Source organism: Pan paniscus, chromosome 19 (assembly GCF_029289425.2).
Source record: "Pan paniscus chromosome 19, NHGRI_mPanPan1-v2.0_pri, whole genome shotgun sequence".
In the NCBI taxonomy this organism is placed as follows: Eukaryota; Metazoa; Chordata; class Mammalia; order Primates; family Hominidae; genus Pan; species Pan paniscus.
The window spans coordinates 82,532,348-82,554,563 of NC_073268.2; the positions used below are offsets into that span (position 1 = coordinate 82,532,348).

At 44.2% G+C, this 22,216-nt stretch overlaps 1 protein-coding gene across 1 annotated transcript in view; it reads left to right on the forward strand.

The window, feature by feature from the left end:
- PRKCA (protein kinase C alpha) overlaps positions 1–22,216 on the forward strand; it is a 500,722-nt gene that overhangs the window by 192,683 nt on the left and 285,823 nt on the right. The window contains exon 3 of the mRNA XM_003812367.6: positions 906–988. Coding sequence (XP_003812415.3) covers positions 906–988 — 83 coding nt within the window. The remainder of the gene's footprint in view (positions 1–905; positions 989–22,216) is intronic.

Below are 22,216 nucleotides of genomic sequence, written 5' to 3' on the forward strand. Positions count from 1 at the left end.
TGCTAAGATTGTTTTGATTCATTTCAAAGGTCTGTTTTCTGTAGATTGCATTTGTGTCTGAATGAGTTTATTAAGTTGCTGAGGAAGTCCTGCAACCCACATTTAGGGATACTCACATTATTTATAATCAGTTATTCTCTTTATATTTTATTTCAACCATGGAATACAATGTTTATATACATTTATATGTGTGTGTTAGTGTGTTGCTGTAGGATGGTGCAAAGTATTTTATTTTAATTTAATTTAATTTAATTTTTTGAGACGGAGTTTCACTCTTGTTGTCCAGTCTGGAGTGCAGTGGCATGGATCTTGGCTCACTGCAACCTCCACCTCCCACGTTCAGGCGATTATCCTGCCTCAACCTCCTGAGTAGCTGGGATTACAGGCGCCCATCACTATGGCCAGCTAATTTGTGTGTGTGTGTGTGTGTGTGTGTGTGTGTGTGTATTTTTAGTAGAGATGGGGTTTTACCATGTTGGCCAGGCTGCTCTTGAACCCCTGACATCAAGTGATCTACCTGCCTCGGCCTCCCAAAGTGCTTGGATTACAGGCATGAACCGCTGTGCCCGGCTAGGATGGTGCAAAATGTTCTAAATTTTGTTTCCCGGTTTCTACTTTGGGAAAATGTCTTACAATCTGATTCTCCTCTCCCTCAACTTCAGAGAGTAAGAGCCACAGTTTGTGGCCCTGTCAGTGCTGGCATTTTGGGACTCTGTTATCTATGAGTCTAATCAATACCAAATGTTGCTGATTCTAGAATGAAATGCCTTCTGATTGCTGTTTATAAGATTCCGTCTGTAGTGAAATTAAATTGACTTCTAACAGCAAGTATCTCTGTTTGGAAAATAAAGCTCGTATGTTAAATCATGTCTATTCTAATTTTAGTTTCCTTTTCTCTCTACCAGTTTGCTGTTTTGTGGTCCACAAGAGGTGCCATGAATTTGTTACTTTTTCTTGTCCGGGTGCGGATAAGGGACCCGACACTGATGTAAGTAGCCCTGAAATCATGATTTGATGTCAATGTGGATTTCTGAGCTTTAATTTTTTTAACGCCTGTGCAGCTGTTAGTTTTGGCACTTACTGTTAATGGGAAGACTCAATTCTCATAGAGTGTTGGCTTGTAGTAATGAGCAGATTTATAGCCCATATGAGCTCTGGACTACATCTTAGAGAATTTCTCAGAGGAGAATTTCTTGGTAGCATGTACTGTTACACTTTGGGCAGCTGCATTGACTAAATCCACCAAATTTATTGTAATAGCTTTCACAAACACAATGCAGTTGTTGACAAATTTTACAATGAACATTTATCACCCTTCAGTTTATTTCCATTCCCTCCCCTCCCCTCCCCACCCCTCCCGTCCTCTTCGATGGAGTCTCACTCTGTTGCCCAGGCTGGAGTGCAGTGGCACGATCTCAGCTCACTGCAACCTCCGCCTTCCAGGTTCAAGCGATTTTCCTGCCTCAGCCTCTTGAGTAGCTGGCACTATAGATGTGCACCACCACGCACAGCTAATTTTTGTATTTTTAGTAGAGATGGGGTTTCATCATGTTGGCAGGCTGTTCTTGAACTCCTGACCTCAAGCAATCCACTCGTCTTGGCCTCCCAAAGTGCTGGGATTACAGGTGTGAGCCACTGGGCCCTGCCACCCTTCAGTTTACTTCTAAGCTGAAATAAACCAATAGGAGCATCATTGCTTTGGGCCAATGTAACAAACTGCTCCTGGTTTACTCCAGGGGATTCTTGCTGCCTTTTCGGTGTATGTTAAAAATACTGCTGCTGATTGAAATAATTTAGCATCTGTTTCACTGAACAGTGATCTCTGAAGTTGCCCATGTGTGAACACATAATTTCCTCTCTTTGTGGACAATTCTGATGGTCTCTGTTGCATCTCTTGTGTACTTAAAAATGGGATCCACAGGCCGGGCACGGTGGCTCACCCCTGTAATCCCAGCACTTTGGAAGGCTGAGGCGGGCGGATCACCTGAGGTCGAGAGTTCAAGACCAGCCTGACCAACATGGAGAAACCCTGTCTCTACTAAAAATACAAAATTAGCTGGGCGTGGTGGCGCATCCTGAGATCCTAGCTCCTCAGGAGGCTGAGGCAGGAGACTCATTTGAACCCGCGAGGCAGAGGTTGTGGTGAGCTGATATCGCACCACTGCACTCCAACCTGGGCAACAAGAGCAAAACTCCGTCTCAAAAAAAAAAAAGGATCCACAAAGGAGTCACGGAAAATATCAATGTCTAAAATATGTTGGATAGAGAGAAACTTCAGCTGTTATATGAAAAGTAATATTTTAACTGAATAAAAAAAATTGTCAGGCAGGCTTAGAAGAGTAGACATTTCTGTTCTGAATTGCTTTTGCTTGATCAGTTTAGTCACTCAAATTGTGTGCTTGAAGCGATTCCCATCTTTAATGCCTGTTCCCATCAGGAAACTTTAATTTGAAAGTGGCTTTCTCAGTGCAGGCAAGACTAAATTCTTCCCTTTGCGAAAGATGACATTTTTGCAGTGTGCTCTGAGGGATTCCGATTTGCGTTGTTGTAACACAAGAAGGAAGTTACTGTTTGGTGTTCAGTGCACGGGAACATGCACAATGGGGTTAGGGTGCTTGTGGAGGCAAGATAGAGTGCCTGTTGTGGGCTCTGAGCCCACATACACATACACACGGGTTCCACAAAGGCTCACAGGACATGGGAGCCAGAGGAAGCTCAGGCGTCACCTTGTTTTATAACTTCATGGACAAGGAAGCCCAAGTCCATGAATGCTGAGTGACTTGCCTGCATACAAACAAAACTAGTTAGTGTCATTCCCCTGCCCTCCACCCCCCCTCCCCGCCCCCTGCCCCCTGCCCCGGCCACTTTCCATACTTCTCTTCTGGCATATTCTGGAATATTGTCTTCCTTTGGGGCATTTTAGAGATAAAAATAGCTGGAACGTAAAGTACTAACTTTTCCAAAAAGCCAAGTCCCATTGCACTTGTTTGGAGTTGTCTAAAACCTCATGTCATAGCCTTTCACTTCCTTGCTCATCATTCCCATCTTTATCTTGCTGTATTTTTCTTTCCTCTCTTCTCTTCTCTCTCCTCCCATTTCTGCCCCATCAAGAATGGGGAGGGAGGATGGGCAGGCTTCAGGATGTGAGTAGTTTGTCTGACTGCCTTCTCTTCCTTTTTCTTCCCCCTCCTACTTTTTCATTCTTTTGGTTGAGTATTCTTTATTGAGAACCCATAATGGGCCAAAGTCTGTGCTTAGTCCTGGGGTATAACACTAAGTACAGAGATATGCTCCTTGCCCTCCTGGACATTCTGCTGTGGGAAGGCAGACATTAAAATATCACTAATTCAAATAGGATACAGGTACACTGAGCAGGTTTCTCTAAGGGACATATTGCATTTAAACTGAGCTTGACGAATGGGTAGGAGATAGGCAGACAAAAGGAAGGGTGTGTGTGTGCGTGCGTACGCGCATGTGTGCACACATGCATGCTGGGCTGTATGGGGCCCTGGAAAAGGCTGTTTCAGACAAAGGGAAGAGCAAGTGAGAATGCCAAGATATGGGAAGGAGTTTAATCAATAACAAACAGCAAGCTGGGAGTTGGGTGTCTGGCAAGGATTTTGGGCACAGGCTTAGGAGCATTGGGGGCCCAGGAAAGAGTTTAACCTTAAGGGCTCATCTCTTAATACAATCACATTGGCGGTTAAGTTTCAGCATATGAATTTTCAGGACATGGACCATTAGCAGACATATTCAGTGTGAGATGCCTGACGCTGGGAGTCAGTTGAGTATGGAGGCAGGTGTGGCAGTCAGAAGTGGGGTATGTCCTGAAGATAAAGATTCCTATGATTTTTTTTTTAATGCCTTGGATGTGGATCATTTTTGCCTAGGGAGAGGGTATAGAGTGGGGAGAGAAGGGATTAGGTCTCAGGAGAGAGCTCTAAGGAACTCCAACATGTTGCATGGGAGAGGAAGATCAGGGTAGGGAAACCAAGAAGGGGCAGCCAGAAAAGTAGGAAGAAAACCAGGGGAGTGTGATGCTGATTGAATGATTTCCTAAGGGGCTATAGGCCAATACTGTGATCGTATCTCTGTGTTTGTTATGAATTCTCTACGTTGCTGAAACTGCGTATAAGTAGGTAACATACAGTTTGTAAAGGACAATCTTATTTACATGGGAAAGTCTTTGTTTATGCCCACCATGGATCAATTGATGCCTGTTAATTATTTTTGGTAACTCTTTTCATGCTCAGATTTTTTATCTTGTTTGGCTGATCATTATGGGGTCATCCTACTCATAGGGCCTGGAGCCAGGTAAAAAGCTTTAGAAAAGATATGCTTGGTGCGAAATATAACAGAAACACACCCGTGAGCTGATGCCCAGCCATGTCCTGCTCCTAATTTTGTGTTGACTTTCTGTAGATGCTGAGTCTTACACCTAAAATATCCTTGAAAGTGATGATGATTAGATGAATTTTTTTTTAATGTGAAAGAGAAAGAGGTATATTAAATATTCAATGCAGTCCTGCCTGCCTGGTTCACAAAAGATCATGCATTCACCCAAAAGATCATGCATTCACACCTGCATCCATACTCAACTGACTCCCAGTGTCAGACATCTCATGCCGAATGTGTCTGCTAATGGTCCATGTCCCCGAAAATTCATATGCTGAAACTTAACTGCCAGTGTGATTGTATTCAGAGGTGGGCCCTTTAGGAGGTGATTCAGCCATGAGGTGGAGCCTTCCTGAATGGGACCAGCTCCCTTATTAGAGAGGTACAAGAGAGCTGTTACCTCCATTTCCCCTTTTAGCCCTTCTGTCATGTGAGCACACAGCAAAAAGGCACCATCCAGGAAGCAGAGCCCAGCTGGTGCCAGATACAGAATCTGCTGGCACCCTGATCTTGGAAGAGAAAGGGGAAAATTTGATTTTTGGTCTTTGGAGCAAGAGACCTATGACTAGGGCTTTCTGCAGCCAAGGCCTGAGAAGTGTTGACTGCCTGTATGCAGGATGATTTTACTTACTGTGCAAATCTGCAAGCAAATCTTATGAAGGTACAAGGTGGCCAAACTGTGCTGTACCAGGGAGATAGTTGGAAAATCATGAAGGCATTGGGAGGTAGAACTGAGCTGAGTTGCTAGAATTTTCTTATTTTATCCTTTTCTGAATACCATTTTTCTGCAAATCCCAAAAGTATTGAGCCAGAAGGGGTGTTAAGGATTTATCTGGGTTAACCTTACTTTGTTGATGAGGAGACAACTAAGGCAAAAATGATCTGGGGTACTGTCATATGTTATCTCTTGAGTATCCAGTGGGCTTGTGGTTGATTCTTTCAAGGCAATTGGCCATGAAGAGAAACAAGATGTTGGTGGCTTGACTGGATTGTGCTGCCAGTGGAGCACATTGACAGCTATTCCTTGGTGCATTTGTTGAAAATTCTGGTCAGGTGTTTGGAAAACTAGCAGGCTTATTTTACCATCTTGAGAATTATCCTCCAGTCCTTTTCAGTGTCTTAGAAATCAATCCAATAAAAAATGCCTGCTGGCAGGCTCAGTGAGAAAGACCAGTGAAAAGAATGGGAGGTATCAGAATTTAAGAGAAAAAAACTGCCCTAAGCATTTTTCCCCTGAAAAATTTAAAAATTTTAAATTAGGATTTTTTTTTCATACCATGGAGAATGGTTAAGATGTCCTGTTCATGTGCTGCTTAATAGTACCTTAATTGAGCTTGGCAGACTCTAACACATTCACAGACGGGGAAAAAGAAGGTACAATCCTTGTGAAATCCTCAAATATTGTACCTGCTCTGCCATCTTCAAGATGAAAGGATGGGAAAAGTACTGAGAAATAAAATAGTGGTACCCAGGTTACAGTAGCCAGATGGGAAGACATTACAAAGTTCTTTTGAACAGAGATGCTCTTCAAGACTCAAGGAGCAGTCGTAGTTGAGAGTATGCATTAGTGCAGGGAATCTTGGCAGAGAAAAGGCTCCTGGGTTCACAGAAGGACCCTCCCTGGAGATCCTCAGGCCAATTTCTCAAGGGTCCTCTGCCCCTTCTGGATGAGATGGCATTCTGTACCAGCAAATCTAGAGCAAAAAGCTGAGCAATTCCTAGACTTTAAGTCCGTCCCCATACACGCTGAGTAGAGAAGGAATGAAAGCAGAAGACTTAAAAGAACCAACGTTAGCGGTGAGCTCATTCCCTGGCACTGCCTGTGTTTGCACCCGGGGCTCAGGCTTGGACGCTGAAGTATGTGGCTCATGGAATGAGCAGCAGCTGTCTTCTTACCTGGTGTTGTGAAGGCACTTTGAGTTGGTGCAGGATTTATGTTTCAGGTGTGTGGCCCTAGAATGCAGCTTGGGGCTCTGCCCAGTACCCCATTCCCGCATCCGAGGTTTCATCAGACAACATAAGACAAAAGTGCTCTGTATTTAGAAATGGCTTTTCCCTCTTCTCCACCAAATTAAGATGCAGACTCGGACATGGGCAGGTAGAAGTCGAGAGTAGGGCCGTGGTTTTTGGGGCAGTGGGAGTAGTGAGCCTAGCTTTGCTCTGCTGAAGGGCAGCAAGTGCCCATGCTTCTTTGGCTGCCATTGATTGCCTGCCTCCGTGGGCTGCTCTGGCCATGATGGGGTGGGGCAGATTCAGGAAGGGCTAGTGGTGTGGGGTCTGCAGGGCTGGCTCTTTCCAGACTTCTTCCTCTCACTTCTTAAAACCTTAGCTCACCAGTGTCTTCTTGATCAGTGCGGAGCTCCCTGTTCTTAGAAGAGTTTCTATTCATTTTCGATTATGTCTGTTCATGAAGCCCACCCTGCTACGAAGAGGAAGAATGGGGTCTGGGGGCTTCCCATTATGCATCTGTGCATGGATGTATTGATATGTATTTGTGTGTGTATGTTTATTAGCACATTCAGCCCTTTTTAATTTTTTTTTTTTCTTGAGACAGAGTCTCGCTCTGTTTCCCAGGCTGGAGTGCAGTGGCACGATCTTGGCTCACTGCAGCCTCCACCTCCCGGATTCAAGCGATTCTCTTGTCTCAGTCTCCTGAGTAGCTGGGACTACGGGCATGCACCACCACACTCGGCTAATTTTTGTATTTTTAGTAGAGACGGAGTTTCACCGTGTTGGTCAGGCTGGTCTCGAACTCCTGACCTTAGGTGATCCACTCACCTAGGCCTCCCAAAGTGCTGGGATTACAGGTGTGAGCCACTGTGCCTGGCCCTTTTTAAAATTCATTTTCTCTGTGTGTCTTAAGTGAGAAAGCTACAAAGCAGCACTTTGAGAGAATAATGCCAAGCTCAGTCCTGCTCTTAGGGCCACAATGTACAACTCCCCCTGCCCTCCAGCTTTCTTTTTTTTTGAGATGAGTCTCGCTCTGTTGCCCAGGTTGGAGTGCAGTGGCGCGATCTCGGCTCACTGCAAGCTCCGCCTCCTGGGTTCACGCCATTCTCCTGCCTTAGCCTCCCAAGTAGCTGGGATTACAGTTGCACTCCACCACGCCTGGCTAATTTTTTTTTTTTTGTATTTTTAGTAGAGACAGGGTTTCACCGTGTTAGCCAGGATGGTCTTGATCTCTGGACCTCGTGATCCGCCCGCCTTGGCCTCCCAAAGTGCTGGGATTACAGGCATGAGCCACCGCGCCCAGCGTGCCCCCCAGCTTTCTCGTCAAAAGTTGTAAGAAGAGAAGCTGTTTTTATGTGTCGTCCATAAAATAACACACATGCTAAGCAACTATTTACACATAATCTTTAGAGTGTTTACTCTGTGCATTGGATATGTGGACATTTGAGAAAGTAAGGGGTGGTGGGGGAGAGAGTGAGAGAGGGATTTGTTAAAAGGCTTCAAGCGTCTGGAGGTAGTAAGCTTTCCTCGCGTTTTTGTTGAGCCATTATGTTTTTATTTGCCCCATGTGTTTTTACCAGTGACCCTGGCTTCTCTGGGGAGAAACTTTTCCCACAGTATTTTGCACGTTTTATGTTTGAACCGTCCCGTTGAACAGAATTCAGGTGACTTCGCAGGTTATTGCTCTACCTCACCTGGCAGACAACCAACATGTATACCGGTGACGTCACAGGTTCGCTGAAGCCTGCCAGAATGTTTGGAAGGGGACCAAATGAATACATTAATTAACTTGTTAAAAGATAGGGAGGCTTGCTTCAGACCTGGGTACACCTTCAAGTCAGTGAAGATCATAAAACTGATCTATTTGAAGAAGCTGAGAGCACTGACTGTAAACATTTAAAGCTAAAAACGGAAACTATTGCACAAATTGCTACAAACCAGAAGTGATATCCCCTGTGAGACTGGACTCTGTGGAGGACTATATGTCTAGAAAGCAAAATTGCTTTCTTTTCTTTACTACAATCTTGAGAATTCTCTCTTTCTCCAGTCCTTTTCAGTGTCTTAGAAACCGATCAAATAAAAAAGGCTGCTGAAATGTTGAAAATTCAGCATTTCAAAGATTCATTTATAATAAAATTTAAAGCATTTAAAATAAACCTAGAAATAAATTTAACAGTGAATTTTCTGTTTTTTCGAAGTGTACTTTTAAACATTGAATTTAGAAAAAGATGATTTTGTGAGCAAAGCCAGTTCTACCCCCAAAACATTTTTATATTCCTGAGCTGACATGGTAAAGTTAGATTTGCATGAGGTACAGGAGCTAAAAAGTTGCATTTAAAATGCAGCAGAGTATATCGTGCAGAGAGTCCTGCAGTGGGAATTGGGAGTCCTGCTGGGCCACGTTACTGAAGCCCTTTCTAGACCTTTGTTTTCTTACGTATAAATATGGAGGTTGAATTTAGAGATCTTTAAAGTTGCCTTCAGCCCCAAGTTTCATTATAGTCCCTCTGTTATTAAACATTGGTTGATAGCCCTGTACTGTGAAGGTTACAAAGGTAAAGAGAGTTCCTGCCCTCCCAAGGCAGGGATTATCCTCTAATTGCAAGGGTAAACCAATCAGGCAAAGAGTTGTACTATAAGATTGCACAGGGTAGGCCACTAGCGGTGGCTCACGCCTGTAATCCCAGCACTCTGGGAGGCCGAGGTAGGTGGATCACCTGAGGTCAGGAGCTCAAGACCAGCCAGGCTGACCAACATGGTGAAACCCCATCTCTACTAAAAATACAAAATTATCTGGGCGTGGTGGCACACACCTGTAATCCCAGCTACTTGGGAGACTGAGGCAGGAGAATTGCCTGAACCTGGGAGGCAGAGGTTGCAGTGAGCCAAGATTGCACCATTGCACTCCAGCCTGGGCAACAAGAGTGAAACTCTGCCTCAAAAAAGAAAAAAAAAAAAAAAGATTGCACAGGGTAGGTGCCATAAGTGGGGAAGAAATAAAATGCTGCTGGGTTTAGCAGGGAGAGAGCCAGCCTGCATCTAATGGGAGAATGCAGGAAGAGCTTCATAAAGATGGTGACATTTCAAGATGTATTTCAATTCTTTTCATCATTTTCCTTTAAAAATAAGTCCGTCAGTGTTTTCCTGTTGCTCATGTTGGCCCATGGGAGTTATGTCTCTTGCCTAATGCTGCCATCCAGCAGTGCCTACACTCAGGTGACATATATGCCAGTGGACCTGTCTTAAGAGTGCAAGGAAGGAAGCCTGTAATGTTCTGCATGTCCTGTCGGGACCCCCCTCCCATGAGCCTCTGAGGAAGCCCGAGTCCATTTCTGAAACCACCCTCGGCACTTGCCCGCAGATACCCTTCTTCACTTGCTGTGATGCCACAGGAAACCTTAAAAAGAAGTTATTTCGGGGAAACACACCCAACAAAAAAACTCCAGTGCTAATTCTGCTCTTCAGTGGGTGGATTATTTTATGTACCAGATTCACAGTAACAGAAGTATTTCCTACAAGGGAAGGGACTCCTGCTGCACTTGGACCAAATTAATTTAGCCGGGAGTTAAAAATAGCCTCCGAGACTTCTATCCTCATCCGTAGTTCTGATGAGCAAAAGGAGACAGTGGGGGAGTGGGTGGCATGGCCATTCTCTTGACCCACCAACCTCTGGCCACAGGGAAGAGGGAGGGATGAGTATTTGCCCCATTGTCTGCACCTGATTAGCTGGGAAAAAATGCGCGATGTAATTACAAAGAAAATGCTCCCATTTTCACCAGTGTTTGGAAGGCATGTTTTCAAGGGAGTCACCTGGGGGCTTTTCAGCTGAATCCCTAGGTTGTAGTTCCTACCTCCCATCTTTGGAACTCCGCTTTTGAATGGCCTGGACGGGCAGTTGTACATCCTTTTCAAAATCCTTACCCTTGCCGAGTTGTCAGCCTCTGAGAGGGTGGTGAGATTGTCTCGGGAGGCAGACAACAGGCCAGTGGAACCCAGTCAGAATAAGGGAGGCTTTTGAGGTGGGTAGAATTGTTTTTGGTCAAAAAAGGAGGTGAGATGATCAATTAGAGTGATTTTGTTGTGAAACTTATAAAATGCCTCTGACATCAAGTCTGGGAACAGATCTTTGTGTATTAACCGTGGAGAGTGTGTTTGCATCATTGCATAATGTCTCCGGGGCACTTTTATTTAATATGGTTATTTATTTATTTACTTACTTATTTTGAATTTTAGAGATGAGACTTGCTATGTTGCCCAGGCTGGACTTGAACTCCTGGACATAAGTGATCCTCCTGCGTAGCTGGGGAGACAGGCGTGAGCAGCTTCACCTGGGGCATGTTTGGTTTTTTAAAAATTATTTACTTGGAGGCCAGGCGCTGTGGCTCATGCCTATAATCCCAGCACTTTGGGAGGTCAAGGCAGGTGGATCACCTGAGGTCAGGGGTTTGAGACCAGCCTGGCCAACATGGTGAAACTCCATCTCTACTAAAAGTACAAAATTTAGCCAGGCATGGTGGTGCGTGCCTGTTCTCCCGGTTACTTGGGAGGCTGAGGCAGGAGAATTGCTCAAACCCTGGAGGCAGAGGTTGCAGTGAGCCAAGATTGTGCCGCTGCATTGCAGTCTGGGCAACACGGTGAGACCCCGTCTAAAAAAAAAAAAAAAATATTTACTTGGGATCTGGCCTAGGCAACATAGCGAGACCCTATTTCTTAAATTAAAAAAAATGGTCATATTACTTAATGATCATATTTACACAGTGAATTCTTTGTGAGAGGGTCCTGTGTGTTTTCTCTTTGAAAGCCGAGTGCCTGATACAGGGCCTGGCACAAATTAGATACTCAAAAAGTATTCGTTGAACCAAAGAGAATGAGTTGGTGAAGGCCTGATAACCTAATTTGATCACCAGTCGTATTTATCCGGTCTTGAATTACTTGAATATTTACAGCTGTGCGTGAGACTTTTACTGAACTCCCTTAATACCCAAGAGTAGCCGTCTCATCAGCATCATTATTACTGCTGATGCTGGGGGTGTGGGGGAACACACCTGATGGGCTTTTCTGTTTTTCCCAGTAACTGTTTCAAAGTGTAGTCTTCACTATTTGGAATTTAGTTTAAGAAGTAGCGGGTGAGGCAATAGCTTTTGACTGGTTGGGATCAACAATTGGTATGATGGATTCCTTGTTTATTTTTTCTGACCGATCCAAGTGACTCAGTGATACTAGACATTTCGTGATGTACAAACAGCCAAATTACCTGCCCCTGAGAACTGTTGTTGGAAATGGTGTCTGGAGAGCCTGCTGTAGGAGTGCAAATTCTCGGAAGCCCAGAGTTGGAAGATCCACGGCACAGGATGTGACATCTTTGTGATACTCACCATGTATTTAGCATCTCTTATGTGTCTGGTGTTTTTCTTGCATTTATTCATTGTATGTAAACATTAAATATTTCTTGAGCATTTATTGTGTGTGAGGTATTATGGGAGGCAAAGGTTAAAAAACACGGTTCTTGTCTTCAAACAACTTATCCTTAGTGGGAAGTCATGTATATGAATAAATATTACTATTCAAATAGTCACTTCAGCGGATAACATACATAAATGCACTAGGTATGCATTATTGTTCCCATTGTACAGATGTGCAAATTGAGGCTTGAGGTAGTTAAGTGATTCTCCCGAGTGCAGTGGTAAGTGGAGCACTAAGCTTTGAACTGGACCTCTCAACTTCCAAACCTGTTCTTTTTCCACAGTACCACGTGACTGAACAGCAAAGCTAACTTAGGGGCAGTTTTCTGTCAGTGAAGGCTCCATTTTTGTGGGTGGAGTCTGGGGTCATTGTGACTATGAGAAATCTTAAAATGGTAAAAGAAATTTGGAATCATACAATCCTGAGACATTAACAGTAAAAACATTCACAAGGCAGATTAGCAACATGAACTAGTAAAGACAGGAGCATGTAGGGCTGATGGGACCGGGTGGGAGCTGGCAGCAGTTTGGAGACTTGGTTTAGGTCCTTCTGAAGAGGGTACAGAGTGGGACTTTTCAGGACATTGGGTTTCTGGAAGGATCCGTTTCAAATGTCTACACCCTAAGCTGAAAGCCAGCCCAGAGAGCTTTTTGGCTCATGCTGGGGCTTATTCCTGGATTCTAATGAGTCATGTTTTTTAGAAGCTGAACTTCTAAACTTCTAAGCTGAGTCCCATTCAGTTAGCTGGTACCTTCTTCACCTTGGCTTTTTTTTTTCGTTTTTGCTGCTTAATAAATTTCCAGCAGGAGATTTAGGAAGGGTCTGTGAACAGAGAAGTAGATTTCCCAGGATCTAAGAAAAGAAGGTTGGTTTACTGTGGGTATTCTAGCTGTCATTATAACTGTGTTATTTTATTTATTTACAAAGGGATCATGAGCCAGAACCAATCATAACAATCAAATGAACCCACTCACTGTTTCAGCCTCTGATGGTGGCTAAGAGAAAACAGCAAGTGGGGAGCACCCCCCCTCACAGTCGCCTCTATTATGTTGTACCAGAAGCTGGGATCCAGCACCCTCAAACGTAGAGGCTTGTACTAGCAAGAGTCACATGGACAGTGGGAAGGTCCATTCTAATTATTTTGTTAGTAATTCAGTCTGTTCTATTTATTCTTATAATCTAGCACATTCCAAAACATATTTGTTTTGAGAATGATAAACCAAGGGGAAAAGTCAGGTTCTAAGAAGAATGTCATGGCCACGAAGATAACACTGCCATTGGGCGTTGCCGTGGTTCTGACTTGGTGAAGGTTTCCCAGTGACCATCTTTGTGTGGAAAGAGCACGCTGCTCCTCATGTTGGGGATGTCATGCCACCCACGTACATCACTGTCCTCAGCATTCCAGCACTCTTGCCTATTCTCCGTGCATCTCTTCCACCCTGCAAGCCATTGCTTATGTCACCCTGATTGATCATGGTGTAACACCCAGCTGTCCTCTGCACACAGGATCCCAAGCCAGAAGTCTCGGGATTTTCTTGGTTGTCTCCATCTTTTTTTTGTCTCACGCACCTAATAGGTTTCCAAGTGCTACGAGTTCCGCTTTCAACTCTCTTTCCTCTCCATCTCCATAGCCACTGTCTTTGTGAAGGCCTTGTTGTGTGCTGTGAGTTGGTCTTACTGACTCTGGACTGTTTCTCCTCTATGAACTGTCTTTCATATTGCCACCCTGTGGTACTCCAGTTGTTGTTGGTTTTGTTTTTGTTTTTTAATGTGATTATGCACTCTCTTGCTTATCATCTTCCAAGGTTGGTATAGAGTCACTCACAGCGGCCTCACTGGCTGTTAGCTGTGGCTGCTGGCCAGGGAGTCCTAAGGTCTGCCCCACATTAGCTTGGGAGGGTAGTGCAGGTTTTTTACGAGGGAGTGGCAGTTTTCCAAGAAGGAACACCTCAGTGTACACACACTTAACAGGCTTCCCCTGGCGCTGTGTTTCCCAGTGTTTCATTGGCCAAAGCCCAGAGTCACTGTGAAGGTTTATGAATCAGGGTTCTCCAGAGAAAAGGAATGTGTGTGTGTGTGTGTGTGTGTATGTGTGTGTGTGTGTGTAAAGAGATTTAATATAAGATGTTGACTCAATGCAATTATGGAGGCCGGCAAGTCCCAAGATTTGCAGGGTGAGCTGGCAAGTTGGAGACCCAGGAGAGCCAATGGGATAGCACCAGTATGATTCTGAAGGTCTAGGAGCCAGGAGAGCTGATGATGTAAGTTCCAGTCCAAGCTCAAAGGCAGGCAAGCTTAAGACATCAGCTCTGAAGTAAGAGCTGATGTTTTAGATTGAGTCCAAGAGCAAGAAAAAGCTGGTGACCAAATCTCAAGGCCTTCAGGCAAGAAGAATCCTCTCTTACTTGGAGGGAGAGGCAGTCTTTTTGTTCCATTCAGGCCTTCAACAGATTGGATGAGATCCACCTGCACTAGGAAGGACAGTCTGCTTTGCTCAACCTTCCGATCTAAATGTTAGTATCATACAAAAACACCATTGTATAAACACCCAGAATAACATATGACCAAATGTCTGGGCACCTGGGGCCCAGTCAAGTCGGCACATAAAATTAACTATCACAGAAGGGTGTGGAACCTGGGGGTATGAGTCACTGGGGCCGTTAGTGTAACCATTTGCCACAGGCAGATTTGTTTGGGTTATAATTCTTTCCTGTAAATCTTATTCATCTCTGTATCCCCAATGCCTAGTATGATCTCTGACTTATAGTAGGTGATCATTAATGTTTGTTGAAAGAGCGAATGAATGGAAAAAAAAAATGAAGTCTTTGATTCCCTAAAGAAAATGAAAATAATTTCATAGACTTGAGTCAAGCTTGTCCAACCCATCTTATTTTGTTGTCGTGGTGGTTCTGTTTTGTTTTGTTTGAGACTTTTGGCAACCTGAAGCCATGTTTTTTAGTTTCTATCTCTAGTGATAAGCAGAAAAGAGGGATGAGGAAGGGGCTTTACTGGCCCAACAAGAAACAGAAACTAAGAACCCATGACTGTATTCTCTCCCTTGGACACTCCTAGGAGTGGAATATCTGTGAAATGTTTCCTGCGATTCTCTCAGAATCAATACCAGCCACTTCCTGATTGCAAGTTACCATCTTTAGAAAGAGAATTTTGTTTTCGGGGGGAAAAGGTTTTTTGTGTTGAGGGACTCTTCAGTGCTTGAAGTTTAAGCCTAACGAAATTATGCAAGATGCCCACTGAACTGTGCCTGCTGTGTGACCAGAATCTCAACCTCATGAGCATTTTTTGGTTAAATGTTGATAGGAAAAACTGCTTATTGAAAGGCAAAACTTGTTTTGTCACCTGCGTATTTTAGAGTGATCGTCCTTGAAGTGATGGCTTATCATGTAGAGAGGTTTGTAACCAATTGCAATTCAAAAGGGAGAAATGGAGAGAGCTAACAGCTTAAGGAATCAATAGCCTTTGATTTCTTTCCCATTTGATCACTGCCTTTCTGGGTATATTCCTGACTTTACATAGCCTGCCTTTGCCAGGATAGAGACTGTCTTCAGAAATCTTAGAGTTTACTATTCTTGTTCATGAGAAATTGTTATGAGATTGCTGTAGGAAAGTATGTATTTTACTAATTTTATTATTTTTTTTTGAGATGGGGTCTCACTCTGTCGCCCAAGCTGGAGTGCAGTGGCCCAATCATGGCTCACTGCAGCATCAACCTCCCTGGGCTCAGGTAATTCTCCGACCTCAGCTTCCCTAGTAGCTGGGACTACAGGCGTGCACCACCATGCCCGGCTAATTTTCGTGTTTTTTTGTAGAGATGGGATTTTGCCTTGTTGCCCAGGCTGGTCTCGAACTCCGGTACTCAGGGGATCTGCCCACCCCTGCTTCCCAAATAACGTATTTTAAAACATACAGATTATAACTGCTTTACAATAGGTGAGGCATTTTTTTCGTGTCATAAAACATGCCTGTGATGAATGCCTTTAGGAAAGCAGTACGCCTATTCTAGCTTTCTGCACTTTCAAGTCCCAAGCCTGTTCCTCCTCATCCCTTTTTCAAGGCAGGAAGCTTTGTAGAATGAGCATGGGATATCAACGTTTAAAACATAAGAATTTCATACTCGAAAATGATCTTCTCTGTGGAGGTGGGTGATTTTAGGTTTCTAGATATTAAGCTTGTATTATGACTCATTTGTTCTTAAACAGGTTGTTCTCCAGTTACTAAAATTAATCACAAAAGACCAAGGAAGCTTGAAAAAGAAGGGGAGTTCATACAGCAGGTCTTAAAATTAGAAAGGCAGGGCTGCTCTCTTTTGCATTTGCTAAGTTTGAATGATGCACCAGGATTTAGGTAATTCATCGTAATCGTTGTTTTTTCCCCATTAAGAATTGGTAACTGGGAATAACTTAATGTGTAAAACTAGACAGGGAAGAAAAATGGTAAGCTGAATATTTAAGAAGGAATCACATTCCTAGGTATTAAAGGGGCTTGGGCTCGCGGATTTGCTGCTCGCTGTCAGTTTGGACACGTGTGCTCAAATCAGGTCATTCTCTCATATAGTGAACTTTTTTTTTTTTTTTTTGAGATGGAGTCTCGCTCTGTCACCCAGGCTGGAGTGCAGTGGTGTGATCTTGGCTCACTGCAACCTCTGCCTCCCAGGCTCAAGAAATTCTCCTGCCTCAGCCTCCTGAGTAGCTGGGATTACAGGTGCACACCACCACACTCGGCTTATTTTTGTATTTTTAGTGGAGACAGGGTTTCACCATATTGGCCAGGGCAGTCTTGAACTCCTGATCTCGGGTGATCTACCCCCCTCAGCCTTCCAAAGTGCTGGGATTACAGGCATGAGCTACTGTACCCAGCTGTCAGATAGTGAACTTCTGTCCATCCGGCAGCCAGACAATGAGAGAGTCCAGCACAGTAGCGCCTCTGAAGAAATACACTGCTTGCCAAATAGCTTCCTAGCTTGGCTCCTGGTTTCCATTCCCATCCCCTACAGTTTACCCTCCACAGTAGCTAGTCTGATGTTTTGCAAGTGTTAATATCAGGCAGATCAAATCATTGTGTCACTCCATCTGAACCCTTCAGTGCCCTCCTCTTAACCACTGGAATAAAAAATATGTATACCCAGCCTGGCCAACATGGTGAAACCCCATCTCTACTAAAAATATAAAAACTAACTGGGCTTGTTGGCAGCCACCTGTAATCTCAGCTACTCAGGTGGCTGAGGCAGGAGAATCGCTTGAACCTTGGAGGCGGATGTTGCAGTGAGCCGAGATCACACCACTGCACTCAGCCTTGATGACAGAGTGAGACCCTGTCTCCAACAACAACAAAAAAAGTGTGTGTGTGTGTGTGTGTATTTCTTTCTTTCCTTTGTCCACAAGGCCCATCATGATCGTGATCTGGCTCCTGCACACCTCACTGACCAGAACATCCCAAGCTCATTGGCACCCCAGGGCTGCTGCCCTGGGCAGTTCCTCTTTGTAGAACTAATCTTCATGATGCTCATTCGTGTGATTTCAGACTCCGCTGAAATACTGCCTCCTTCGAGAGTCTTTTTAGATCATACCCCCCTTGTTATTATTATTTTTGAGCTGGCCCAGGTTGGAGTGCAGTGTCACGAACTTGGCTTACTGCAACTTCCACCTCCCAGGTTCGAGCAATTCTCCTGCCTCAGCCTCTTGAGTGGCTGGGATTATAGGCGTGCACCACCATGCCCGGCTAATTTTTGTATTTTTAGTACAGACAGGGTTTCACCATGTTGGCCAGGCTGATCTAGAACTCCTGGCCTCAGTTGACCTGCCTGCCTCTGCCTCCCAAAGTTCTGGGATTGCAGGCGTGAGCCACCGCACCTGGTCCCCCTCATTATTTTCTATTACTTTATGCACTTCAAACCCCCTGTCATCATCTAAAGCCATACAATTTATTTGTTACTTGATTATTGGGTATCTTTCCACCAACTTGAAAGCACCGTGAGAGCAGGATGTTATCTTACTCTTCTGTTTAACCTAAAATGGTGCCTGATGTGTGGTAGGTGCTCAGTGAATATTTGTTGGCTGGATGAGTGAATGCATTTTAGTTGCACAAGGGAGATGAAAGATCTTATAGGGTTTTTTGTTTCCTTCTAACAATAAAACTAAAGGGAAATGTCCTAAGATCAATAGAGACTTTTTCCTTTCTATGACTTTGATGCCATGCCAGTGAAGCCTGAGACCTGCCATGTGATCAGACATCTTCCAAATAAAAGGTGTGTTCTTCTTAATCTTAATGTTTAGAATATGCAGCCTATAAAATTAACTTTAAAATAAAATGCATACAGTCAATCTTATTTAACTAGAATACTTAACCACTTGATTCTGAATGTTGCCCATTCTGGATAAGTGAAGTAGATGTTGAATTTAAAACCTTGAGAATAATTTGTATCTAATAGGATCCTAACCTTGAATATTATGGCTGCATATCGACTTGGGATCAGTGTCCTCTCTTAGATTGTCCTCTGCAGTCATTAATTTTTTTCTGCTAATATTCTTGGTGAGCAGTAGGGTGTTGTTAGGTAAATTGATGCATCAGTGTGATAAAATACATGCAGCCATTAAGAATGATGCTTATAAAGACATAGAAAAATGCTTATATGATGCTAGGTGCAAAAGCTTAATATAAAGTTATTGCCATGATTGTCACTACAGCAGAGTTAGTGTAGGGGAACAGGAAGTAGAAGGGAACCTAAAAGATGGAAATCATTTAATTGATTTTTAAGGTGATTTGACATAGGGAGATTTTCTTTTTGGATTTAATCTTGTTAGAACAATACAATTTTGAACAGTTATAAAATTCTGTTTACAGTAGTCCCCACTTATCTGTGGTTTCAGTTACTTTTAGTATAGTACACTAAGATATTTTGAGAGACCACATTCACATAACTTTTATTACATACAGTATATTAGTATAATTGTTCTATTTTACAATTAGTTATTGTTATTAATCTCTTACTGTGCCTGATTTATAAATTAATCTTTAACATGGGTATGTACATATAGGAAAAACATAGTATATATAGGGTTTGGTGCTAGCCACAGTTTCAGGCATTTACTGGGGTTTCTTGGGATGTAGGCCCTACAGATAAAAGGGCGACTGTACTTGTACCTTTCTCTAGTCTAGGCCATGTAATTCTCTTGAAATATGACAGAGCACTGTCACCTCCCAGAATGCTACATGAATGAAACATACCAACCCATCTGAGAACTCTCCTTCGCCCAACAGTGTGATGAGAAAGCTGTCTGTTGCAGATATCTACACTGCTGCATGCTAAGTGTGTCATCCTGGGATTCAAACGTGAGTAATAGAAAACCTGACTAAGCAGTGGCTTGAACTGAATAGGAGGCTCGCTCTCCTCATTTAACAAAATGTCCAGAACAGGGCAGTCCAAAGCTGATACAGCAGCTCCATGTTTCTGTGCGGGACCCGGCCTCCTCCAGCGTTTAGTTTAGCTGTCTTGTCTTGTAGGCTTCTTTCTTTCATTCTCATCTTTGTTACCCGGTAGGTGTGAGATGCCTGCTTCATTAGCATCCTACCCGTGCTCCAAGCAGGAGGCGAGCCAAAGGTGAACTCAAATCACAGATGCTTGTTAAGGCCGTTCCCATTCAAAGAACTCCTCCAGAAACAATTCCATTCCAGCAGTTTCCATTTACATCATCTTGGCCAGAACCATATCATGTAGCCACTCCGATTTGGAAAATGTTAGGTTTCTGGTTTATCTGGTTGGTTTTCTTTGCTTGCTTTTGTTGAGCATGTTTCTACCTGGAACAAAGTTAACTTAGTTTTGTGATAAAGAAGGGATGTGGCCGGGTGCGGTGGCTCACATGCATAATCCCAGCACTTTGGGAGGCCGAGGCGAGTGGATCACTAGGTCCGGGTGCGGTGGCTCACATGCATAATCCCAGCACTTTGGGAGGCCGAGGCGAGTGGATCACTAGGTCAGGAGATCAAGACCATCCTGGCTAACATGGTGAAACCCCATCTCTACTAAAAATACAAAAAAATTAGTCGGGCATGGTGGCCTGCGCCTGTAGTCCCAGCTACTTGGGAGGCTGAAGCAGGAGAATCACTTGAACCTGGGAGGCGGAGGTTGCAGTGAGCCAAGATTGCGCCGCTGCACTCCAGCCTGGGTGATAGAGCAAGACTCTGTCTCAAAAAAAAAAAAAAAGAAGGGAGTGGATGTTGGATAGGTAACTAACATTGAACTCTGTCGTAAAGTCGCTGAGGATTGCCTCACCATGTGTGCACACGTGTGTGTAAGTCTTTTCAATTCTCCTATTGCTGTGACTTCATCTCTAGTACAGGAAGGATTCTGTCACATGACGTCATGACAGGTTTTGAGATACAGTGGAATTAACTGAGTTTCTTGATCTGCTGATGACAGAAAAAGGAGACAAGGATGAGGAAGTCTTGTGTGAGTTTTTCTTTTTTTGCGGGGGGTAGGGTGTCTCACTCCTTTTGCCCAGGCTTGAGTGCAGTGGGGTGGTCACAGCTCACTGCAGCCTCAATTCTCTGGGCTCAGGTGATCCTCCCCCCATCAGTCTCCCAAGTAGCTGGGACTGCAGGAGTGCATCACCATACCCAGCTAATTTTTTATATTTTTAGTAGAGATGGGGCCTCGCTATGTTGCCCTGGCTGGTCTTGAACTCCTGGGCTGAAGCAATCCGCCCACCTCGGCTTCGCAGAGTGTTGGGATTACAGGTGTGAGTCACCATGCCCAGCAATGAGTTTTTGTTTTTGTTTTTTGTTTTTTTTAAACAAGGCTTTTCTTTTATCTTTAAACACTTTGTTGGTTCTCTCTGTTTGGTAGTTGTACTATGTCTAAGTTGTTTATTTTGTTAGGAGCATTTTGTTGTAATCATGAAATATTTTGAGATTCAATACTTGTGTTTATTCAGTCATAATATTCTTATTATATAATAGTTCCTGATAGTAGATATTAGGATTGATTGAAGCAAAGCATGTGTATTAATAAACTCAGTATTCATTAAAGCAGCTTGGGTTGCCTGTAGAAACGGCAGAGCATCCCCAAGGCTGAGGGAGGCGGGGCTCCTCTGTGGGTAGCAGACTTCATCTGCAGGACAATGTGCAGCACAGGCTGCGGGTATTAAAGGAGGGATCAAGAAACTGGTATTACCACGGGCACTTGGGAGGATAGGGGATCAGGTAAGCCATAGCATAGAGACCCAGAAAATGAGCCAGGAATGTTCAGTGTGAAAAAAAGAATAAGGCTGGGCGCGGTGGCTCACCCCTGCAATCCCAGCACTTTGGAAAGCCGAGGCGGGTGAATCACTTGAGGTCAGGGGTTCGAGACCAGCCTGGCCAGCATGGTGAGACCCCGTCTCTACTAAAAATACAAAAATTAGCCAGGCGTGATGGTGGGTGCCTGTAATCCCAGCTACTTGGGAGGTTGAGGCTGCAGAATCACTTGAACCTGGGAGGCAGAGGTTGCAGTGAGCTGAGATCATACCACTGCACTCCAGCCTGGGCAACAGAGCAAGACTCTGTCTAAAAAAAAAAAAGAATAAGTTGCAGGACTTGATATGAGACCTGCCTTTCTAGGAAGAAGGGTGGACTCACCTTGGGAACTCCATGTGCTGACCCAGACCACTGACAAGGCGTTATCAGGGACAGCATTTTATACAACCCTGAGAACAACCTCCAGTGAGTAGATGTTTCCAGCAACAGAACAAGGACTGCAGAACAGGGAGGCTGAGGTGGCTTAACAAGAAATGCTAGCTCTGATCTGGGCCGAAGCAACAGTGATGGTTCCCCTAGGCCGGAATTTGACGTGAGGCTAGGATGGATATTGGGTTTTCTCTCTGGAATAGCTCAGCTCCTCCTGTGCCACCTGGCTAATTTGTACTCTTTCTTCAAGAATCGGAATTGGCTGGTGGTTCACGCCTGTAATCCCAGCACTTTGGGAGGCCGAGGCGGGCGGATCACGAGGTCAAGAAATCGAGACCATCCTGGCCAACATGGTGAAACCCTATCTCTGCTAAAAATACAAAAATTAGCTGGGCGTGGTGGTGCGCACCTGTAGTCCCAGCTACTCGGGAGGCTGAGGCAGGAGAATCACTTGAACCCGGGAGGTAGAGGTTGCAGTGAGCTGAGATTGGGCCACTGCACTCCAGCCTGGCGACAGAGTGAGAGTCCATCTCAAAAAATAAAAAATTTTCAGAATTAGTATCTCAGGAGATTTTCCTGACTACTCCCTGTCCCCCAATGGACTCCTTTCTTCCCCTCCTCGCCCCCAATTCAGTTGTTTCTCTTCCACCTCCTGCGTGCCTCTTTGAAGACTTTCATACCACTTGTTGTAATTGTTCCTCTGTGTCTGCCCATGCACTGTGGCCCTTGA